Below are 23,352 nucleotides of genomic sequence, written 5' to 3' on the forward strand. Positions count from 1 at the left end.
GCTTGTCTGCTTTTGTGTATTCTTATTATTTTTTAGAGGGCATAAGATATAAGGGAAAGTTGGAATTCAATGCCAAAATGTAATTTAGTAGGGAATACTGGTGTGTGGCGAATGTGTTTTAGGAGGCTGTGAAGGTTTTGTGCAAAAGTTTCTGAACGGGCAATAGATGTATAGCCTGAGAATCGAGATGCCTCTGTCCCACATGGCAGTATCTGGATTCAGTTCCCAGTTCCAATTCCTGACTCCAGCTTTGAACCAATGCAGATCCTGGCAGGCCACAACAATGACTGTTAGGTTCTTGTCACTCCTATGGGAGATGGAATTCAGTTGCCCACTGCCAGCTTTGGCCTCATTGTCAGCCATTCTGAGCATTTGAGGAATAACTAGAACCTCTCATTCTGGCTCTGTTTCTGTTTCCAAGTATATATAAAAGGTTTTGTTGTTGTTGTTGTTGTTGTTCAAGTTTCTACATTTAAATACAAATGAAAGTCTGAGTGTTTGAGCTGGCTCATGTTCACTTGACATGCAGGAAGAATGACTTGATGCTACTCCGCTTATCTTCCTGCATCCGGGTGGGACCCCAATCTTGCTCTGCAGGAAATCATGCTATTTTTGAATCTCCAATTCCATCAGGTTAAATAAGACCTAAGTCTGGGTGGCAGTCTTTGATGTTTCCACACCCACTTTCACATGCAGAGATTCTTGGTAACCTCAAGGGTCTTTCAACCATCCTGAGCTTCAGTACAGGAGTCTTCCTCTCCCCAAATCCAACTCTAATGTCAGTTGTAGACTTCCAGATGTGTGAGTAATACAGACTTCCAGCAGGGGGTGCTCTGCAAAAATGATCTCTGAAGTCCAGGCTGTGACCCACAGTCTTGACCCAGGGTTGGAGTTGAGGCACAAGTTAAACCGTCACTAATGACACCGGCATCCCCTATAGGATGGCTGGTCTGCTTCTGATGCCCCTCCCTGCTAACGTGCCTGGAAAGCAACAGATGTTGACCCAAGTGCTTGCATTCCTACCACACACTTAAGAAACCCAGGTGGAATTTGGGGCTCCGAGTTTTGACCTGACCTATGCCTTGCTGTTGCAGCCATTTGGGGAGTGAATCCATGGATGAAAGATCTCTCCCCCTCCTCTCTTTCTATCACTCTGCCTTTTGAATAAATAAATCCATCTTTTTAAAAAAAAAAAAAGTATGTATGGATGTCAAACTCATTTATTTTGAATATTTTGTAACTGGTCAAGATTGTGATGAGGACACAAGTGTGATATATGGTGTTGGGGAAACTATCCATTTACCATTGCTAACCAACCCATCTCCAAGCAAGACAGCTGACTACAGAATGCATGAACCCTCGTTGGCAGAGCTGTGATTGACCTTTCTGCGTAGCACCAGCTTGCTGCTGGGGAAATGGAATAGGTGGAACCAGGATAGCTGAGAGCTGTGGAAAACTGAGTGAATGAAGTAAGGCCTTTCAGGCCCTGAAGCCAAGCAGAGGAGTTTGGAAATGCAGATTCTCAAGCAGAATAGAAAGGACATAGGAAGGGGGTCAGTGAGCTGCCAGCTATGGACAGGAGGCTCAGCAGAAGAGCTAATCCTGTGCAGCAATGAGTGGGATTCCAGTGTGTGAGGTCTGAGACAGGGGCCACAGAGTAGAAGGGAGTTAACAGCCACACATTTCCTGCACACCTGCCGCTTCACAGGAGTAAAAAGCAGTGGGGGTTCAGGAAGGTCTTGTTTCTGTGAATTTAGAGAACCTGGACACAATTTCACTTTTCTCCTCCCAGTGCTTCATCTAAAGATGATAACGGAAGTTTCAAGATAAGCTGTGGTTAGAACTGCAGGGCTGGCAAGCTGGCTTGCAGAAACATGGTCTGGTGGAACAGCAGTTACCTGGGAACCTCTGGGCTGGACAAGCCCGGGCAGGGCAAGTGCAAAGCCAGAGATTTAATTTTACCCAAGTGGGAATAAAAGTGCCAGCTTTCAGAGGGATCAAGCCAACTTTCCACTCTTAACAAGCACAGCAGAGGCAACTAGTAGATAAATGGAAACTGCTTCTTTCACTGCTTACCCTCTGCCCAGGTTAATACTTTTAGACGCTTGTAAAGGAGAATAGTATGCTTTTTGGGTGCAAGAAATTGGCCCCCACCTTACTCTACTTATAGGTTTCAAGGTCAATACTTGCAGGTTTATAAGGCCAAGACAGTCAAAAGGTGAAAAGAATTTCTAAGAAAATAAATTCTTAGGAAATCAAGTTTTTACTTAAAAAAATGGAAATTTCTTCATGTTGATTTTCTTGGTGAACTGCAAAAAATGAATGAAATTTTATCTCATTTTTTTAAATGTGAGAAGATGCACCAGTTGATTCTTTTTAAGTCTATCCTTCTTTGAGGAAATGATCTGAGTGACTATTCCTTAGGCTTTTAAAGATGTTTGCTTGGTCTGTGTTTAAAATGGAGGGCTAATGGTTAAGATGTTGCAGTTTGATTGCCTGCCTCCTACATCAGAGTTCTGGGCTCTCCACCTGCCAAAAACAGCTTTCTACCACAGTCAGGGCTCAGGTTGTTATTGATTTCCCAGGCTTGAACCTGACCAGCAGCCACAGCCACTCAAAGCATTTGGGGAGGGAACCAACCCCTGGAGTTGAGCTCTCTGTCTTGTAACAACAATGAAAGATGGTTTGGCTAAAATTGTTTTGTCATATGGTTAGTTAAGGACTATCCCCTTGCTTGGAGTGCAATTGCTTAATCACAGGTCCCACAGGCTAACATGGTTTCCCTTAGCACAGCCTACCTTTGGTCACTATGAACTAATAGCAGCGATTGACCTCATTTTGATTAAATTCAAAATAAGACTAGAGGCGCAGTTGGTGTGATGAGTATGAAGAGGTCTTGTATTTAAATAAATGCTATGGAGCTGGGGTGGAGGGCAAGGGGCAGAGGCAATAGAGGCTGGAAACATGAACACAGCCCAAGGACTTCTTGCATAGCTCAGCACATTACTTAGGAAGGCTACGATTCCAACACTGGTTTTATCATTTAACCTGCTAGAGTCTCATTGTCTGTGACTCTAATGAATCTGATGATAATACCTTCTCCCAAGAATACTAACACTGGTAGAGTCCCCAGCACAGCCATTGTTTCTCAAAACTGGTTAGTTTTCTTTCATTCCAAGACTCAATATCTCTGTTCTCCAGGAATCCCTAAGCCTAAATTGCACCACCAGTGATTCATAGCTCAGAGTTAAGCCTCCACTTATCCACTCTATCTTAAGACCTCAGTCATGCTCTCATAAGCCTTGGCTTTGGAAAAATGAGGTTCAGGGATATTAGAGTTCTTGCCCAAGTGATACACTAAGAAAGGACCCTGAATGTTTTAAAACCAGCATGAGGCTGTGTGTACTGAAAAGTCAACTCCATATTCCTTTTCCTCAGAAGGTTCTCAAAATTAGCTGCCTCCAAGCCTTTAGACCATTCCCACTGAAAGGTTGAAATCTTAACATCTCTGTGATATGATGGTGGACATGAGAAGTCTGTTTCTGTCTATCTCTTCCTTGAAATCATCTGAAAAGGAAAATAAGATATATTTTCAGCAAAATGAACAACAAATACAGGGACTGCAAAGAATAACTAAGTAAGCAAAGGTGCATCCAGGAGAAGGGGAAAGGGAGCGTGTGTGACTGCTGGAGTGCGATGGTGCCAGCTAAACCACATTGGCACACGTGGAGGAATGAGGTAAGGAGTGGAGTCTGCACTCCGGTTACAATCAAGGGAACAAGTATACACCAGGACCAAACAACTCCCATGGGCCCAATTTGGTTGTGTGAGGTAGAGGTGATTTTTTTTAATTGCATGTACACACACCACACTTAGAAGCCAAGCCTAAGCTGACAACACCAGGAAAGAAGAATATCGTTGTCTGTAAAAGGCCAATATTTTGCTTTATTAGCTGGGGGGAAATAAACCTTAATCTCACTCAAAAAACCTGATTTATTGTGAAAAAAACTCCTGGTAGATTGAAAGATGGTAATTAAACTCATGTTCCTCAAAGACAAGACATCAACTAGAACCAACCCAAGTTATGGAAAAGGCACAAAACCCAAGACAAAGAAAACATCAGGAAAAATGACTGGCAGACAGAATGTTGCACATGAACAGCTGAAATAGTAAACTGTATTCAAGTACAAACATGAAATGTCAACCAAACTTTGTGCTCAAAGCAGAGATGTAGGAGTCCATGGAAGTAATCAAAAGAGAAGAGATGAGGACATCCGAGCTGTTGAGACTCAGGGTGCATAAGGCAGAAAAAGGAAAACATCAAAGAAATCAAGATGAATTCAAAAGGAAAAGGGGCAATAATGAATGTATATGAGAGCAGAGGATAAAAATGAGAGGAGCAAATGAAACAATGGATGCTAGTGTCAGATTTGTTTCTGCAGGATATAAGATATGACAACCTGCTAATTAGGTAGTTTTTTTTAGAAGCATATTTAGAAATACCAATACAAAAACACTAGATAAAATACTACCATGTGGATTCAAACAACTCATTAGAAGATAAATACAATGGGACAAAGTGGAATTTGTTCACAACACTAAGCTGGTTCTATACTAGGAAGTTTAGGTTACCCCATCATATTGCTATGGTTTAGATGTGATTGGTCCCATAAACTTCATGTGTCAGGAGCTTGATCCTCAAGATAGTGTGTTATGGTGGGGTGGAACCTTTAAAAAGGTGAAGTCTAGAGCCTGGCATGATGTCATAGTGGCTAAATCCTTGCCTTGCATGTCCTGGGATTCCATATGGGCACCAATTCATGTCTCAGCTGCTCCACTTCTATCCAGCTCTTTGCTTGTGGCCGGAAAGGGCAGTGGAGGATGACCCAAAACCTTGGGACCTTGCACCCATATGGGAGACCTGGAAGAAGCTCCTAGCTCCTTAGATTGGCTCAGCTCCAGCTGTTGTGGTCACTTGGGGAGTGAACTAGTGGGTAGAAAATTTTTCTCTGTGTATCACCTTCTCTCTGTAAATCTGCCTTTTGCAATAAAAATAAATCTTTAAAAAAAAGTGAAGGCCACTGGGAAATCCTTAGGTCACTGAGGATGTACCCTTTTCTTTGTAAAGTTTGCCTGCCCCAGATACTTTGTTACAGTTTCAGAAAATGGGCTAACAAAATGGTTGATAAAAAAATTTCATATCCTCAGATCCTTAAAAGACATTTAGTGCGATTCACCTTACATTGTTGATCTAAAAAATATGTAGTAAAGTTTAGAAATAGATATTTATTTCTCTAACATATACCAGGTTGGAAGTCACCATTATGTTCATTGTATAAATACCATTAGAACGCCCATGAGAGCCAGGAGAAGCTGACATTGTGCTGCGGTGGGTTAGATCACCAACTGAAGTGCCAGCATCTCACTGGGCTCCATTTCTGCCCTCACTCCATATTAATGCGCCTAAGACAGTAATCTAGGTACTTACATCCCTGCCACCAACACGGGAAATCCAGATGGAGCCTCAGGCTCCTAGCTGCAACCTGGCCAGCTCTGGCTGTTGTGGCCACTTGGAGAATGAAGCCGTGACTGGAAACTCTGTCTCTTCCTCTGTCTCCAACTTAGCTTTTCAAATCAAGCAAACAATTCTTTGAAAAGAAAGCCAGAAATAAAAATAGTCTAAGCAAATAGATGAGAGAGAAAATAGGCATATAAAATTTAAAAATAAAATAATTATTTGCACATTATATGTATACCTAGCCACTCAAAAGAACAATTGAAAAGGATTGTGAAAACAAAGAAGTTGAGCAAGGTGGCTTTCTATAAACTGGCATGTAAGTATCAAAAGCTTCCATACATTTAAACAGTTGTTCTAGGTTAGATGAGAGGATGGAAGAAAAGACCATTTTTAAATTTGCAAGGACAGCAAAAAAGTTTAAAAAACTAAGAATAAATCTTAGAAATGTTCTATATCTATATGAAGACAGCTTAATCCTAAGAGACAAATCACCCTTTAACAAGCGCAAAGTTATATCATGTTCTTAGATAAAAGAAGTAAATGTTGGAAAGAGTCCACATCCCCACAAATCAACCTGTAATTCCACTTAATACTATATAACCAGGATATTTTTATAATTCAAGAGGCTGATACTAGAATTCATATGACAAAATGAATTAGGAAGACTATTCAAAAAACTCATTAACTTAATCCACCATAGCTATCTCTGATTTTTTAAAAAAGTATTTTAAACTATGAAAGTTAAAAGAATGTGGTTTTAAGTAAGTAGGTAAAGAACGCAAGTAAAAACATGAGAGATCCAAATACATACTAATATTTATGACAAAATTAGTATTTCAAATGGTAACAAAAAGATGGACTACTTCAATAAATGATTAGAGGAAAATTAAGTAGTGACATAAAAATAAGTTCAGATTCATAACTCCTACTTCAGGACAAATTCCACATGGATCAGAGATTAAATGTTAAAACATAGAAGCAACAAAAGGAATGTAAGCGGCTTCAAGTTCTACATGGCAAAAATCAACGTAAGCAAAATCCAAGGACAAAATAACTGGGAAAAAAAAAACATGCTGTCACAAAAACTGATTTCCTAGAAAATGAGAAGTAAAAGAACAAGGCTATAGAAAAATGAGTGAAAAGATAGGTACTTAGAAGAAAAGGAAATATTGCAAATGTATTTGTCATTTGACTCATTCCCATTCTGGGAATCTATAGACCCACAATAAAATTATATATCTATAAATAATAAATATATAATTTTATATATTATATATAATTTTATATGTATATAATTTTATATGTGCACATATATGTAAATACAATATACATATATCCATACCCATATATGTATATATATGTAAACATAAAATTTTTGATTGAAATACCAAATGATTGGAAGCAACTTGAATATTCATCTATAAGAGACAAATTAAACAAATCATGATGTAAATTTCAAAAGCTTTTCAACTTTTCAAAAATTTTGTTGAAAATGGAATTAAAGGATAAGCTTATTTTGGTACAAAAATTTTAAATGTGGCTTTTTCATACTATACAGTTTTCTGGTACATGGGCTGACATGGGGAAAGGCTAGAAACTGGCTGAGTCTCTAAATGTGACTGGTTTGGGCTTCCGAATAGCATGGTGGTGTCAGGGTGAGCAACAACACTTCTCTCCAAACATCTGGCTGCTCTGAAGGCAAATGTTCCCAGTAGCAGAGAGTGGAGACACTCCTTTGCCTAACAATGTCAAGGCACTTCATTCTGTTGTTCAAATAGGTCACTAAGGCCAGCCCAACGCCAGTGAAGGGGAAGTAGACTCCACCCCTCAGAGGGGAAGAGGAGCAAGGAATGCTGGGACTCTTTTTCCTGCTAAGTAAGGGAAATCTGCATGGCTGTAGAGGAAAAAAAAGACATTCCGATATTGGCGTGGAGAAACATGGGTTTGATTGTTACATGAACATAGCTAAGGACAGGGCAATATAAACACTGTAGTATCTTTTGTGTAACCGATGTGGCAGTGGGGAATAAAAATACCCACGCATGTTTGCTTCTATTTCCTCAAAGAAAATGTAACCAAGCTATCAAAGTTGATACCACTCAGGAGAGCCAGCAAGGAAAGGGACAGGTTAGGAGTGTGTACTGGTCAGCATTTCATCATCTGGCTGGAAGGCTCAAAAAAGACTTTTTGGGGGATAGCAAAGGTTTGTTTTTGGTGTACAATTTGAGGGTTCATGGTTCAAGATGGGACCACTTCATTAGTGTGCTATGCGGTCAGGGCAGGTGTTGCTGAACTTGTACAGAGGATGGACCACAAGGTGAGCCAGGAAGTGGAGATGCAGGAAACACGATGTTGCAGGGGCAAGTCCCCAGGGACCCACAGACTTCCACCCACCAGACCCACCTCTCAGAAGCAACCAGAATCGCTTCTCGGCCTTTTGGCTAAGATCATGTGTAGAAGCAGCCAGAAGACTAAGTCTCTACACTTAATTCACCAACTGTTATTAGAAGTTCAAGCTAAAATATCTGTGTAAGGTTGGGGATCAAGCCCTGATCAAACTACAGCCAGGTGAGGCATCTTACTATACCCCTTTGCTTATAATTTTGGATTTTGAAATAAAGTTTAAAAAAGAAAACAAAGTGTATGCACTTCTTCAGGGTAAAGCAGCAATTTGGGGATGGGTCCTGTATTTTCAGTTCTGTTGATTTCCAAATATCTACATTTTGCCATCACAAACAATAATAATCACGCTAAAAAAAGTCCACTCAGTCATGTGTTTAGTTACAACTAGTGCCTCCCCCCACTGCTAGTGTCACTTACAAATAACGCATCCATGGGTTTGCCCGACAGTGTGGCAAAGGGTATATTTTCTTTCACTGTCAAACCCGAACTCCCATCTACTATGCAATGTAAAATGTTGAACTTGTCAAAACAGAAAATTAGTGGCATGCTGCTCCATACAAACCATTTGTTGTATGTGTAGGAGTATTGTAAGCCTTTAAAATCAACACCACCACCCACTATGTGCCTAGAGCAGTGGTGTAGCACATTAATCCTCTACCTGCCATGCATGTTTTCCATATGGGCAGTAGTTCTAGTTCTGACTGCTCCACTTCCAATCTAACTCCCTGCTAATGGCCTGCGGAAGCAGCAGAAGATGGCCCAAGACCTGTGTCCCTACATCTATGTGGGAGACCTGAAGAAGCTCCAGGCTCCTGGCTCCTGGCTTTGGACTGTACCAGCTCTGATTCTTGTGATCATTTGGGGAGTAAACCAAAGGATGGAAGACCTTTCTCTGTCTCTCTTTCTCTATCTACAACTCTGAATTTCAACTGAAATAAATAATATTTTTAAGAAATCAGGACTATTAAAAAAACTGGTAAGTTAAGAATCTGGCATGGGGTAGATAGCAGGCAAAACCGCTAACTGGGATGTAAGCATCCCATTTTTGGAGCCCCAGTTGCTCCACTTCTGATCCAGCTCTCTGCTAATGGTCTGGGGACGCAGTAGAAGATGGCCCAAGTCCTTGGGCCTCTGCCACCCACGTGGGGGATTTGGAAGAAGTTTCTGACTCCTGGCCCGGCCCCTGCCATTGTGGCCATCTGGGGAGTTAACTAGGGAAAGTGAACTAAGTGGAAGATCTCTGGCTCACTTTCTCCCTCTCTCTCTGCAAATCTGTCTTCCAAATAAATAATCTAAAAAAAAAATCAGTCATGGGGGATAACAAAATGCATGTACAAATGAGGTAGTTTCTGATGGTAATGAATGCTAAGAGTAAAAGCCAAGGGATGTGTGTGGCAGAGGTGGACGTTGGAGGAGTGCTTCTTCCCCAGGGGATCTGGCAAAGTGGGATTAGAAAACCATGTTGGCTTTATCAGCAAGAATTCCACTTTGTCTGCTTTAATAAAATTCCATGTCAGACATGAGTCCTTTAAGGATCTGTCATAAATAATTAACATTCATTGCACAATTCCATGTGAGCGCAAGGCACTCTGTGCTTTGCAAGCATTTCCTATCCGAACATCCTAGTAGCTTTCCCAAGGAGGCATGGTGACGGTTTCCCTTCTGTGGAGAGAACACTGGCAGGAACCAAAGGTAAGAAACGGTTTGCACAAACCCACGAGCCAGACTCCAGATCCTTTGGCTTGGCTTCAGTGTCGCTCATTTCTGCTGATTGCTGACAACTCATCACATAGGATTATTGAGAACTCAGGCAAACCAAAAGCAGAATCATCAAGTCAACCACAGTCTGAGTACTTCAGATGACCACTACGAACATTGGGATCTAAATTAGGGACCCATGACCCTTGCTCCAACCAGCAGATCGGAGCCTCATGACTCATTGCCATGAGTAACACGCTTAGTCTAAAAGGATTTTTTTTCTCCTAGGTACAACAAGCACAATCTGAAAAGTTGCACATGTAGTTTGTATATGACTGTCCAGGGTGTGTTTGATCCTTCTTCTGATGAATTACATAGTATTTCGAAGTTCATGTAACCTGGGATTAGGTGGAAAGAGGCATTATGTTTTTTATCAAAATGATTAACCCTACTGATTTACTCCTTCCCTTTTGCTCAAACTGTGTACTTACTTTACCATGCTTAGGAGCCACGGTGATGTGCAACATAGTTACCTAGGTAGTCAAGATGAATATGTTACTTGAAAGGCTCCTCATTATTCAAAACACACATTTGCACATTTGTGCACATGTGTGCACATAGATAGATGCACACATATGTTCAGGAAACCTGAATCAAAGTCAATTTTGATTGCACCAATAACTCTGAAAAACTCAGTTAAAATGTCATTGTAATGCTTTCAAGTAAATGTGCTACAGATTAACAACAACAACAACAAAAGCAGGGCTGGTACAGTAGCACAGCAAGCTAATCCTCCTCCTCTGCCTGAAGCTCACATCTGAGCACCAATTCATGTCCTGACTGCTCCATTTCTGATCCAGCTCCCTGCTATGGCCTGGGAAAGCAGTAAGGAATAGCCAAAGTCCTTTGGACCCTGTACCCTCATGGGAGACCTGGAGGAAGCTGTTGGCTTCTGGTTTCAGATCAGCTCAGCTTCAGCCATAGCTGCCATTTGGGAAGTGAACAGGTCGATGCAAGATCTCTCTCTGACGCTCCTCTCTTTGATTCCACCTTTCAAATAAAAATAAATATTAAAAAAAAGAAATGTCAAATCCTCTTTAATCTGAGTTGTTTTAAAAATTATATATGTTTATGGGCAAAAGGTTTTGAATGGTTTTCTGAAGGATTTATAATAGTTGGGAAGTTAAAATGACTAATGTAGATGTGTTTCTATACATTTGATATTCATGAACTATAGGCCAATTAGCACATACCTCAGATTTGGTTTAAATAGTAAATCATTGCTAAGCAATTGTCCGTAATAAACTTCAAAATGGCACTTACACGGTAGGTGCTGGGTCCATAAGCCCTGGGGGAAAAAGGTCCTTGGGATTGTCTGTGCAATAGGTTCCAGGCCCTTGAGTCCCAAAGGAGGAGGGGTTTGGTTGGGCCCAGGTTGCCTGATCCAGGTCCTTGGGCCCACTTGCAAGAACTGGTTCTCCTCAGTGAAAAAGTGGATGGTAGACCGTGATGGGACATGGAATATATGACAGTCCATCTGGGGTCTTCAGAGGACATCTGGTACCATAGCAGAGGAAGGGGAACAGAGCAAATTGAACAATTACCCCTGCCAAATGATGACAGAAATAATCTGGGCAAATGGAGATTCTGCAGTCGACTATGTCAGCCAGTGGACATTGGAAAGATTTCCTCATGCTGGACCAGTGCTATCAAGAGCATTTCAGAACTATCAAAACCACTTGGGCAGAACCCTCAGCATGTGAGCCACATCAAGATCCTGGGTTGATATAGGGTGGCTATTCCACAGTCCCAGGTACTAGGGCGGTTGGGAGGCTGGGTGGGGCTTCTCCCCTTATCTTCCCCTTGCCCCAGAAACAGGAAGAAGAAATTTTTCCCATTTCTCCTTCTCTCTGGAAAATTTGAAAACAATGATCAAGACCCACTTTTCCCTGACCTGCCATTCTTCCCATCCTGATCATACTGGACCTGGTGTGATGGTTCACTTGATTAATCCTCCCCTTGCAAATGCTGGGATCCTATATGGGCACTGGTTCATGTCCCAGCTGCTCTACTTCTCATCCAGCTCCCTGTTTGTGTTCTAGGAAAGCAATGGAGGATGACCCAAGCCTTGGGACCCTGTACCTGCTTAGGAGACCCAGAGGAGGCTCCTGGCTCATGGCTTCAGATTGGCTTAGTAGCAGCTGTTATGGTCATTTGGGGAATGAACCAGCAGGTGGAAGATGTTTCTGTGTCTCCTTCTCTTTGTAAAAATCTTCCTTTCCATTAAAAATAAAATACATCTTTTTTTAATGGCATGTACTGTATCTGGGAAAGTTTAGTCTATAAACTGATCTTTTTTTGTCAAGTGGTAAATTAAAAACACTTTAGATTTATTAATAATTTGTAATGAATGAGGATATTAAATAATTTGGGGATACAAAACAGGCATCCATCAAATGAAGGTTGTTAGCTATGAATGATGTTAGTATTTGGAGGGGTATTAACTTCAATTTTAGCTCTTGATTTTTAAAAGCTGGTTTTAGAAAATGGTTTTTCCCAGTTTCTCTTCTCTAACATTTCCTCCCTCCACTGTAGCTGGGCCAGAAGTTGGTGGCTGGCTGGCTCCTAGACCCGGCATAAATTCAGGCACAGGATGAGCTTCCTGAGTGATCTGTTCTTCCGTGAATGGTGACTATGGTCTGTGTTGTGCTTGCCATTTGTGTTTTCAGTTCTTTCTAATTAAGGTATTTATGGAAGAGAAGTATAGGGACATTGAAATTTTCCTTCTGAAGCTGTAAGAACTGAATCCGTTGAACTAAACTGACAATAGACTTACAGGAGAAAGAAAATACACATTTATTAAACATGCACGTGAGTCACACACAGCACAAAATTCAAAGGCCAGGTGGTTGAAGCATAAATATCCTCTTCACAGCGAAGAAGCAAGTGAGAGGCTGAAGGCAATTTTAGACGGAGAATAAATGATCTCTGGGGATCGTGCGGAGACAAAGGGCTGAAGAATACACATTGACCAGGAACAAATTTCTCTGGACTCCAGGTCTGATATGTGATTTTCAGTGTCTTCCTCTGTGAAATGTGAAAAACTTTCCTTGGTTTTTGAGTTTTCGATGAGAAGATGGAAGGCAAGGGTGTTCCTGTTCGGCTGAGTTAACCCATAAGAAGGTAGGGAAATCTGGGAGAGACGAGCCAGCATTTGCCGATCCTCAAGTACCTTTAATAAAACTATCACACCAAGGTGCTGCATTGAGGGGTATGACTTTCTGAGCCCTGTGATTGATGCTTGGCTGACCTTTGCAAATTAGTGTGTGTCTTTTCTTCTGACACTGCCAGTTGTGTCTGATGAGTGTGTCTTCTCTACCACATGGTGTCACAGACTTGAAAACGGCCTTGTTGATCTAAAACAGTGCTGGATTCCCATGTAAACCTGTTTGTTTACTGTATCTTATACTCAGTAAAAACTTCCCCTTTTTGTGTGGGATCAAATGTCCTCCCCTTTGTTTAGTTAGGATTGGCATTGGCTTTGTCTATGTCAGGCCAGCTGCCTGGTGGGAAGTTCAGGGGCTGCACAAGTTCAAACCAACTAGCTTCACCCTTTACCCCAACCCTAGATTTCCTCCTAACAAGACAGAGTAAGCAGTCAGGGGCATGTGACTCTCTGGTAAAATAAATTGAATAATAAACTAATTGAAACCCAGTGTTGGACACATGGAGTAACGAATCTTACTGCATGTTTCAGGCTTCAAATGAACCATCTGTTTCCACAGCTGGGTATTTTAGGAGAATTTAAGTTTTAACTTTCATGTCGATTTCTCTTATCTAGTCCACTCCAATTGCATGTGTGTAGCATGCCGGTGCTTCCTAAATGATGTGTGAGCAAGTAGGTGTCTTTCTTCCCTGGATCTGTTGAAACACTAGAGCTTAGGTCACTATGGCTCAAGAGCAGAGACCAGAGTGGGTCCGTAGGTCTGGAAGCCAATCTTTCTACTCAGCCCTCATTGCTTTCTGAGAAGTGTCCATAATTCCAATACCAACTTCACTCAGGCCCTTTGGCAGTGACCTTTACAGGGTGCCTGACCAACAAGTGTCAACCCATAGTAGCCACAGAGATGGTGCCATTGTATTTTCCAGCTCGAATGCTTGGGGAGACACCAGTGAGAAAAGGATCTTCACATTACTTATGGAAGATGTGTGTTATGCACAAAGATAGGCATGGTTTTTAGAATATTTGCACCAAAATAAACTTATCCTTGAATTTCAAGTTTCACAATGTTTTTGGTTACCTGGATGGATAACTGGGGATGGAGATTTAAAGCTGCTGCATTAAGGAACTGTCACCTGGCCCCCATCCTCCTCTCCCCTCTAGTGTCAAGGGCAGCTCCCCAGGAGGGGGAAACAAAACCAGTGAAAAATCCTTGGAGTTCTGCATTTGGAGACCAGAAAACAGATGCTCCTGGAGCAGCCGCTGCCTCAGCCTCCATGTGACTTACCATGGATTTTCTGATGCCGCTTTTACACGGATGCAATCAGCGGTTCGGTGACACATCATTATCGCATTTTGAAGTTAAACAGCTACAGGATCTCTGAACTCTCATCACATACTTAATTATTCCGAAATTTTTCCCGGCACTCAAAACATATTCTTGTGATTTAACGGTCCCCTGGGAGCCCCGGTTGGCTGGCTGCCTTTGTGCCCAGAGACTCGGCCAGTGGTGTAAAAACTCCCGCATCTGTCAGACTCCTCCAGGCAGAGCGTAATTGCCTGATTTCCATCTGAAAGTGAAGCCCTGACATCCAAAAGACACGGCCCCACCAATGATAACAATGGTTGGCTGACACTTCCAAGGGGAGAGGGGACTAGGCGGGTGCAGGGTGGGAATAAATAGGGGTGCCAAAGAGTGCCCGCCATGGCGTGGGGAGCAGCTCCAAATTTACAGCTGCAGACGAAGTGTGTACTGCTTGGAAACAAAACCCCAGAGAAAGGAAGAAAAGGGTGGGGGAAAGCAGCCTGTAGATTAGCATTGGGTGTGAGCGTGCTGGAGCCAGATGGCTTGCTGTGGAGAGCGAGGGTCCCAGTCTTCTTGCCATCATTGGCCCAGCAAACCGCGAGCCTGCTCTGAGGGGAGGGAAATGAGCTCATTTCTTTGCCAGACATTTGATTTGTCTTCTTTCTATCACATACTACTGAGCTGAAGGAAAGTTGGAAAAGAGAAAGGGCAAGAAAGAAGGGGTACCTGGGGTGCTTGTGCAGAATGAAACGAGCACTGTGTAGCCCCAGGGAGGGAGAGGCGCCAGGCAGGAGCCAAGCTGGGACACCGAGGTGACTACGCAGGAGAAAGCCATGGGGAGTGAGAGAGGGGCCTAAGGGAGCCCTGGCATTCTGTTAGCACATCCACTGACAGCCATAAAGATTGTTTCCATGGTCTGATCTTGCCCAGAGGACACGGTGGGTGTGCAGAAGGGCAAGGCGAAGCTGTAGGATTAAGCTTCATGCCCACATGGGTAGGGTTAGTGAGTGTCATTTGCAGGATTTTACTAATGAACAAGCCTACCTTCTGGCTGGAGGCCAGTGGTTTTGTCAGTCCTTAGTCTGATAACCAGCCATCTGCTTGGCTCTACATCTACCCTGACCCCAGACAGGCATGCTGGGTGGAGGGAGACAGGGTGGAAGTGGGGAAGGTTTGGAGAGAGGCACCATCACAGGTAATACTCATCCAGCAGGTTGTAAGTGTGAGAAGGCTGAGACAGGCTCAGCCTGCAGTCACACAGCCTGCTGTAGCACCGGCTGCCCATGCACGAGTCTGCTATGTGGAGGGACAATTGGACATCCTGCTGGTGGTTGTTGAGTAGACTGGTGGTTGCCCATGGCCAGCATAGCGTTTGCAGATAAGTTCAGAGCAGTGGCCATCCCACACCACACCCTGCCCTTTGGGCTATATTCACACATCCCAGCTTGGCACAGGGCTCCCCCTGAAGCCCAGCCTTGAGAAGCAGCTCTGAGAAAGAGTGAAGGCATTCCTGTGAGTGCTGTGGGCTCACATAGCACTGCCTCTGCTGGGTTAGGTTTCCCTGGGCATCTGAAATACATCTCCAGTAGTATTTAAAGAATAAATAGCAGGTTCCAAAATGATACCAAATCCAGGGAGATGTGGTAATTCACTGACAGCTGGAAACAATTATTTAAATTATAATAAACATAGAGTAAAATCCTCTTCATTTCCAACCAGGCTTAGAACACTTGCTTCACAAATTCTGGCAGTCTTTGGTAGATCTGAGAGTGAAGCTGGCATATTCTGCCAGGGCCAAGGAAGCAGGGCAAGTTGCCAGCTGGGAGTGGAAACCACAGGCTCTCACTTTCCTCCTTCCAGAAGTAAAACAGAGGGTTGTATGTTGGGGTGTAGCAGGTTAAGCTGCCACTTGGAAAGCCTGTATTGCATATCAGAGTGCCTGAATTGAGTGAGGTAACTCCACATCTCCAGTCCAATTTCTTTCCAATGTTGCTGGGAGGCAGCAGGTGATGGTTGAAGTACTTGGGTCCCTGCCATCCTTATTGGAGACCCAGGATTCCTGGCTCCTGGCTTCAGTGGACCTTGTCATGTATGTCTGTTATGGGTATTTGGTAAGTGAATCAGTAGATTGGAGAACTCAGTGTGTATGTTTCATACTTTGTGTTTCAAATAGATAAATAATAATGATAATAAAAAAGAACAGAAAGTTGCAATTCACCAAATAGCTTTCTGCTCTTTGTCTCCTAGGCAATGTCACCTTCAAACATTGTTGCTCCTGGCTGCGCTATGGCAGTTTCAGGGAGTGTGAACTCTGGCATCTTCCTTGTTTCACTTGGACAGGGAAATCAAACACTTAACAGGAGCATTTACAAACAACAAAGGTTTATTTAGGGGGACCGGCATGATGGCATAGCTACCTAATCCTCTGTATGCAACATCACCATCCCATAGGGGCACTGATTCAAGTCTCAGCTGCTCTATTTCCCATCCAGTTTCTTGCCTAAGTTCTGGGAAAGCTGTGGAAAATGGCCAATGCCCTTGGACCTCCATGTCAGTGTGGGAGAACCAGAAGAATATCCTAGCTCCCAGCTTTGGACTGGCCCAGCTCTGACCATTGTCACAATTTGGGGAGTGAAATAGTGGATGGGTGATCTCTCTCTCTCTTTCTCTTCCACTGTCATAATTCTTTCAAGCAAAATAAATAAATCCTTTAAAAGAAAAAGATTTAATTAGAAACCCACATTTTGGTGTAGCAGCTTAAAACTTTGTCTGTGATACCAGCATACCTATGGATGCTGATTCGAGTCCCAACTGCTCCACTTCCTAGGCAGCTCCCTGCTAGTGCTCCTGGGAAAATAGAGGAAGCTGGTCCAAGTACTTGGTCCCCTGTACCCATGCAGGAAACCTGGAAAAAACTCCTGGCACCTGGTTTCTGGCTTCAGACCAGACCAGCTCTAGCTATTGCAGTCAGGTTGTAAGGTTCTCTCTCTTTCCTCCTCCTCTTTTTCTCTGACAGACTGCCTTTATTAAATACATATGTGTATATATATATATATATATATACACACACACACATCTATAGATCTATCTATATACATATATGTACATATGTATATGTATATTTTTGAAATACTGAGTTGCATGAGTGGGGATAAAAAGGGATAGAGATATTGATTCCATCTGCTGATTCACTCCTCACATGACCGCAGCAGCTGGTTCAGACTGGACCAAGAGCCAGGAGCTCCTTCTAGGTTTCCCATGTGGGTGCAAGGGCCCAGAACTTGGGCCATCTTCCTCTGCTTTCCTGTACTATTATTAGGGAGCTGGATTGAAAAATGGAGCAATCAGGACTTGAACCAGTGCTCATACGGGAAGCTGGCATTGCAAGCAGTAGCTTAATCTACTGAGCCAGGATGTAAGTCTAGCTGGAGAATGGCCAAGCTTGCCACTTAGGACAACAAATACAACCAGAGGACTCAAAGTTTCAGGGACTGGTTTTGAACTGAGATAGTAAAAAGTAAAATTTTTCCAAACTTGTCAGGATTGCATTTCATTTCTCAACCTTTATTCTTGAAGGAACAGTGAGGAAGAGACTAAGCTTAAGAAGTTCTAAATGGAGAAATGACGTTGTTTTCCTTTGTCAGCACAGACTTAGGTAGCAGTGGGGTGGGGACTATTCCCAAGCATCTGTTTTGCCCCTGTTACAACAAAGCACAAAAGCCAGATGACACAGGATCTTTGGGAAAGTGACGTGTCTTTATCTGCTCCAATGCTGACTGGCAGTCAGCTGAGCCAGGTCTTGTCCTTGGAGTCGCGACAGGTGTGCAGCCATCCAAAGCTGCAATAGACAGAAGAAGAGCGTGTTAGCCAAGCTTCAGGCCAAGCCTGGGCTCTCCTTTCAGAGGGCTCCATTTGAGCTGCCTCAGGGACCAGTGATTGGACACTCCAGGCTTCCTTTCCTTTCTTAGCCAGATGATGTATTCACAACCAAGGCCAAGGAGACCCATGCGACCACTGCTTGGTGATGCTCAACTTGCTTGGGTCCTCAACTGTGTCAACTTGTGGGCCACAACACCTGATTTACACCACAGTGCTGGTCATCACACAGGCTGAAATTCAGACCTAGCACTACTAGTGCTCATCATGTAATCATGGCTAAGAGGCTACATCTCTCTGTGCCAAATTTTTCCTCCTCTGAAGAGGAGAAAAGATGCTTAAATTCTGTATCAAGTGGCTGATGCCAGGCTAGCCATCCAGGACACACTCCAATGTGCCAAAGACTATTTCCAAGTGGTGGAGGGAGTCCAGGGAGAAGGAACCGTCTCTGGGACAATCAGCCCAGGCAGGAGGGGGAGCGGGCACAAAGAAGAGGTTGCAAGCTCCACTTCCCCACGCTCTTCTTGCATCTCACTTGGAAAGATTACCATGTAAGACTTTAAAGTCATTTCACTCTGTATTCTATTATTTAAATCATTATTCCGGAGACACCCGTGTTCCAAGAGGTTCACATTTTATGCTTGAGACACACACACATTTATTGAATGCTCTAGAAAGCTGGAAAGCAGGCAGGCTTGTCTTTGCCTTTTGGTTCCCCAATTAATGAGTGGCTTCGTTTTCCATTAGGAGCTGCTAGTCCTTCAAGCACCTTCTCAAGCTCAAAGCAGTGACCAGTTTTGCTTTAGAATCCTAAGAGCAATGGGTAGTTTTTAGCATACACAGGCCGACTGAGACCAGCTCCACCTGCTGGTGTGCTGGTCACTGATGATTAGTGATGACATGCTTGTAGATCACTGGGCACTACTGGACCTGTTCCCTATCTCACCTCCATCGATGGCTTGGGATGACAGTACAACTAGGAAGAGGGTTTTGGGGCAGAGTCATAGCGTGGGAAGTTCCTGGGATAAAGGATGCATGACTGGAATAATTTTTCCATCTAGCTAACACAGAAGCCATTTGCTATAGATTTCTTTGATTGCTGTGGTACATTCCTCTCTGTCTCCTCTCTTGTACGTAACATGGGATCATGTTCAGCAGTATTTTATGCTTTTTGGAAATTGTTACTTATTCAGAAATGAGGGTTTGGGTTTTTTTTTTTTTTTTTTGGCTAATTCTCAACTGATTTTATTGCCCTTTATTCCTTTTGTTTGGAATTATAGTTTACTATAGTATTTTAATTCTTTTAAATATAAACACTCTTACAATTCTTAAAAGGAACTGCAATTTCCAAATTCAGAAACATGCAGTTTAAATAGTGAGGATAGCATAGCTGGAAAACTTGCATTTGGTTTGGTTTTAGTGTCATAGCAATGAAAGGAAAAGCAATTGATTACAGATGAGGTGTAATTTTTTTTAAGTCTGTTGAGACCTGGCTGCCCACCTCTGTGGAGCCATCGCTTGCCTGCCATTGGTGAACATTGAGTTCTGACACCTAACCTCTGACACCTAACCTCCTTAGTGCTTCTGTTTCTGCAGATGTGGAAGGATACACCACAACATGTAACTCTCCCACGCAGCTTGCATGATGGTTCGGAAATCCTCAAGAGAAAGGTCTCCATAAAATAGCCCTATGATCACAGAAACGTGTGCCTTGTGCTGCTCTCCAAAGCAGGGGCTGGTCCTAGCGAAAACGGAGATGGATCTGGCCTGGAGTGCTAACCTGGTGGGAGGTACACGGGAAATCTCCTGGGACTGTCTGTACCTGCCGGCAGCCAAGCTCTGTTCACAGGTGCCCCTGATTCCAGGCAGCAGATTTCCTTGAGAGGAAGTGAGGGATCTGTTGTCTGGCATACATTTTCACAAGGAATTTTGGAAGGACATGCAGCACTAGAAGTGATATTTCACAGAACTCTTAGCACTTGCCCCTTTATTCAACAGTCTTGCATGGGTTTCTTTCTGATTTCTCTTCTCAAAAAATATTAAACTGAACTTTTCATGGATATGCCATCTGTTCCTTCATTGCTGCATCATCCTTCCGGTTTGTGTTGATTCAGTCTTTCCTCCAACCTGGCCTCTGTCATTGTCTCTCCCGAGTCCCCACTGTGGTCGTCCATCTCCTCATTTCCACCCTCACCTCCCTCAGACTCATTTCCCTCATTCTTTTTTATTTATTTCTCTATGAAGAGACATTCCCTGATCAACAGGAAAAAAAATGAGGGCCACGTAGGATTATAGTGGCAAAAAGAACAGATGCTGCTTTCAGAGGGCAATCAGTCAAACACGACTGCATCAGTTTGAGTCCCTGCTGCTGAATGGTTCAGCATGGAGTTGCAAGAGGCTCAAAATTCCCACACTTGGATGCTTGACTTTTCACCCTGCTCCAACTGCACCATCCAGATTGTGGACGGCTCTTCTTGTGTAACTGAGATCACTTCTTATCCAGCATCCTTCATTCACATTGCTTCTAGTCCCCAAGGACTGACTGCCCACTTACAGCATCATTCTGCTACACTTAATGCTCATTACTATGCGCAGTTGGGAGATGTAGTATTTTTCTTCATTGCCTGTTGTATTTCTGACATCATAACCCCTGGGACCATCTAAACACCGAAGGTAAATTGAATGAGCATCCACTTTCTTTAAAAACTCAGAGGAAACATCAGGCCTCATGGGATGTCTGGGTCATGACAGATGTGATGTGCAGGTGTCTAAGGTAATTGGGTTTTCAGTTTGGTTCAATGTAAATATGCTTTTGGGGGGGGAATGTAATAGCACAAGCAAAATAGGAAAGAAGGATATTATGGCAAGCACTTTATGTAAGATTTTCCTCGTTTATTTTGGAATCTGTTTAAGAGGTGGGAGTAGTGGTGTAGTGGATAAAACCAGCACCCATGATGCAGACATCACACATGGACACTGGTTCAAATCCTTACTTCTCTGTTCCTGACCCAAGTTCCTTTTATTGGGCTGGCTGGAAAAATCAGACAAAGGCAGACCAACTCTGTGGGATGACCTGGATGAAGCTCCAGGCTGTTTTCGTTGACCTGGCCTAGCCTAGCTATTACAGGCACTTGGAGGGTGAACCAAGGGATAGAAGATCTATTTCTCTCTCTCTCTCTCTCTCTCTCTCTCTCTCTCTCTCTCTTTGTCTGTAACTCTGACTTTCAAAGACATAAATAATTACAATATACATTGAAATTTATGAAGATTTTAAAGGGAAGAAATTTATGAACTTAAGTTATAAAACATCACAAGAGGATACTTTAGAAAGCTCATGAAATGGAATCAAAAGATAAGGTTGTTTGGGTGCAAAACGTATTGAAAACTAGGCAGAGTTTTTCATAATAAGCATTTCCTATGATATTTTTGAAGATCCCCTACAATGTGTGATGATTCCGTTTTTGTAAGGAAAATAATATATAGATCAAAAATACATACAAGCCAGAGATGATATGTACCCAAATATTAATGGTAGTCTCTCTGGGCGATGGAATTATAGCTACTTTTGACTCTCTTGCTTTGCTTTATTTGTATTTTTTTGTTGTTGTTTTAGAAAATAAATATTTCTTTTCTAATAAAAATGAACAAAATAATGTTTAATTGGAATAAAGATATCATAGAACCCTGTATTAAAAGCAGCAGAGAGTCTCATTTTAACATAGATGAAGGAAGAATTAAATGAGATCTTTCCATTTGAAAAGCAACCATCATAGGTGTTCAACATAGAACCTGAAGTGACAGCAGCTTGGGGTTTAGAAGAAATGCTGTGGTCTTCTGGAACAAAGATAGAATCTGACCCAGCTAACCCATTTCTGGGAATATATCCAAAGGAAATGAATTCTGCACATGAGAAAGGAATATGTAATAATATATTTATAGCAGCACAATCTATAAGAGCAAAGACATGGAAACAACCCAGATGCCTGTCCAAAGAGGAGTAGTTAAAGAAACTGTGGTACATCTACTCCGTGGAATACTACTCAGCCATTCAAAAGGATGAAATTCTACCATTTGCAACCAAATGGTTCCAACTAGAGATCATTATGCTCCTTGTCATAAGTCAATCCCTAAAGGACAAATACCAATCTTCATGTAAACTGTAAGATCAATAACCCTTTCAATACTGTTTTTGCTATATGTCAGGAGGTTTTATCTTTTTCTTTTATTTTCATGCCATCAAAAAAGGTTTTTTTTCCATATTAATTACCTCACTGACTCACAGGGCACACAGCACCATCATTTGCTTCAAGAAAGTTTTTGATTTTCTTTATCATTTCTTCAGCAACACATTGGTCATTCAGTGGCATATTAGTCAACTTCATGATGTTGTAAATTTCTATTTTTCTTCCGTTGCTTTTATTTTATGGATTTTCATTTAGGAGGATGTATAGAAACTGAATAGGAGCTGGCTCTAACACGGTTTCCTGTGTTCCTCAAGTGTCTGCTTTAATAGCTTCTTTGTTGGCAAAGAAACTCAGCCTCTAAAAGGCCCAAGGTTACAAACAGGCACACACCCATGGTTCCTTAGTCACAGGTAGGGAAGGTCGGGAAGCTGCTGAACCAGGGACCCAGCCTTATTCTGCAGTTGGCTCTAAGCCAACAGGACCCCAGCTAATTAGGCAACCCTGGCAATTAAGTGACTACAAACCCATGCAAGAATTGTCCCACAGGGGGATTGCAAATGGTGGGAAGGGTGAGTCAAAGTTGCCTAGGGAGTCAGCAACTCTGAGCTCAGAACCTGCTGAGCCCTCACCTCGGGCAGGAAGGAGACTCTAGGCACTCAAGTCCTTCAAAGCAGTCAGGAGTTGGTTTGAGAAGTCCCTTAAGCTGACTTCACCTGCCATGACCCCAGCAAGTGGATACCCATGCCTGTGATTTCCAAGCCAAGGGAGGGTCACCTCCAAAGAAGGGCCCAGGGAGTTTCTGGCCTAAGCACGTAAGCCAGTCAGTCTGGAAACTATTACTGTAATCACTGGGAAAATCAGCTAGGAGACAAGTTGGAGTGAGTTGAAGTTTGAAAAACACATGAACAGGGCGGGCCTGATGAGATACCAGAGAGACCACAGGCAGAAAAGCTGGAAGGGCAACTTCTGGATCCATCCTGAAAGGTAGCTGCTTGGATGGCCAAATCAACATACTCTGATTTCTCTCCAGTTCACTACTCTTGGTGGATTGCCCTGGAGAGTGTCCCAGCACCAAGTATGAGGGAAAGAAAAATGGCACTGAAATACAAATGAGGCTCTGGGGCAGCAGGAAGGCCTGGGTCCTATT

At 42.7% G+C, this 23,352-nt stretch overlaps 1 protein-coding gene across 2 annotated transcripts in view; it reads right to left on the bottom strand.

Moving 5' to 3' along the window:
* Nucleotides 1–17,709: 17,709 nt before the first annotated feature.
* The window catches only part of LOC101526285 (guanylate cyclase soluble subunit beta-2-like), a 29,430-nt gene continuing 23,787 nt past the window's right edge, over nt 17,710–23,352 (bottom strand). For both annotated transcript variants that reach the window (XM_058670816.1, XM_058670817.1), the window contains one exon: nt 17,710–17,983. In XM_058670816.1, the coding sequence (XP_058526799.1) occupies nt 17,847–17,983 (137 nt within the window). In that variant the 3' untranslated portion in view covers nt 17,710–17,846. The remainder of the gene's footprint in view (nt 17,984–23,352) is intronic.

This window comes from Ochotona princeps, chromosome 12, assembly GCF_030435755.1.
Source record: "Ochotona princeps isolate mOchPri1 chromosome 12, mOchPri1.hap1, whole genome shotgun sequence".
Lineage (NCBI taxonomy): Eukaryota > Metazoa > Chordata > Mammalia > Lagomorpha > Ochotonidae > Ochotona > Ochotona princeps.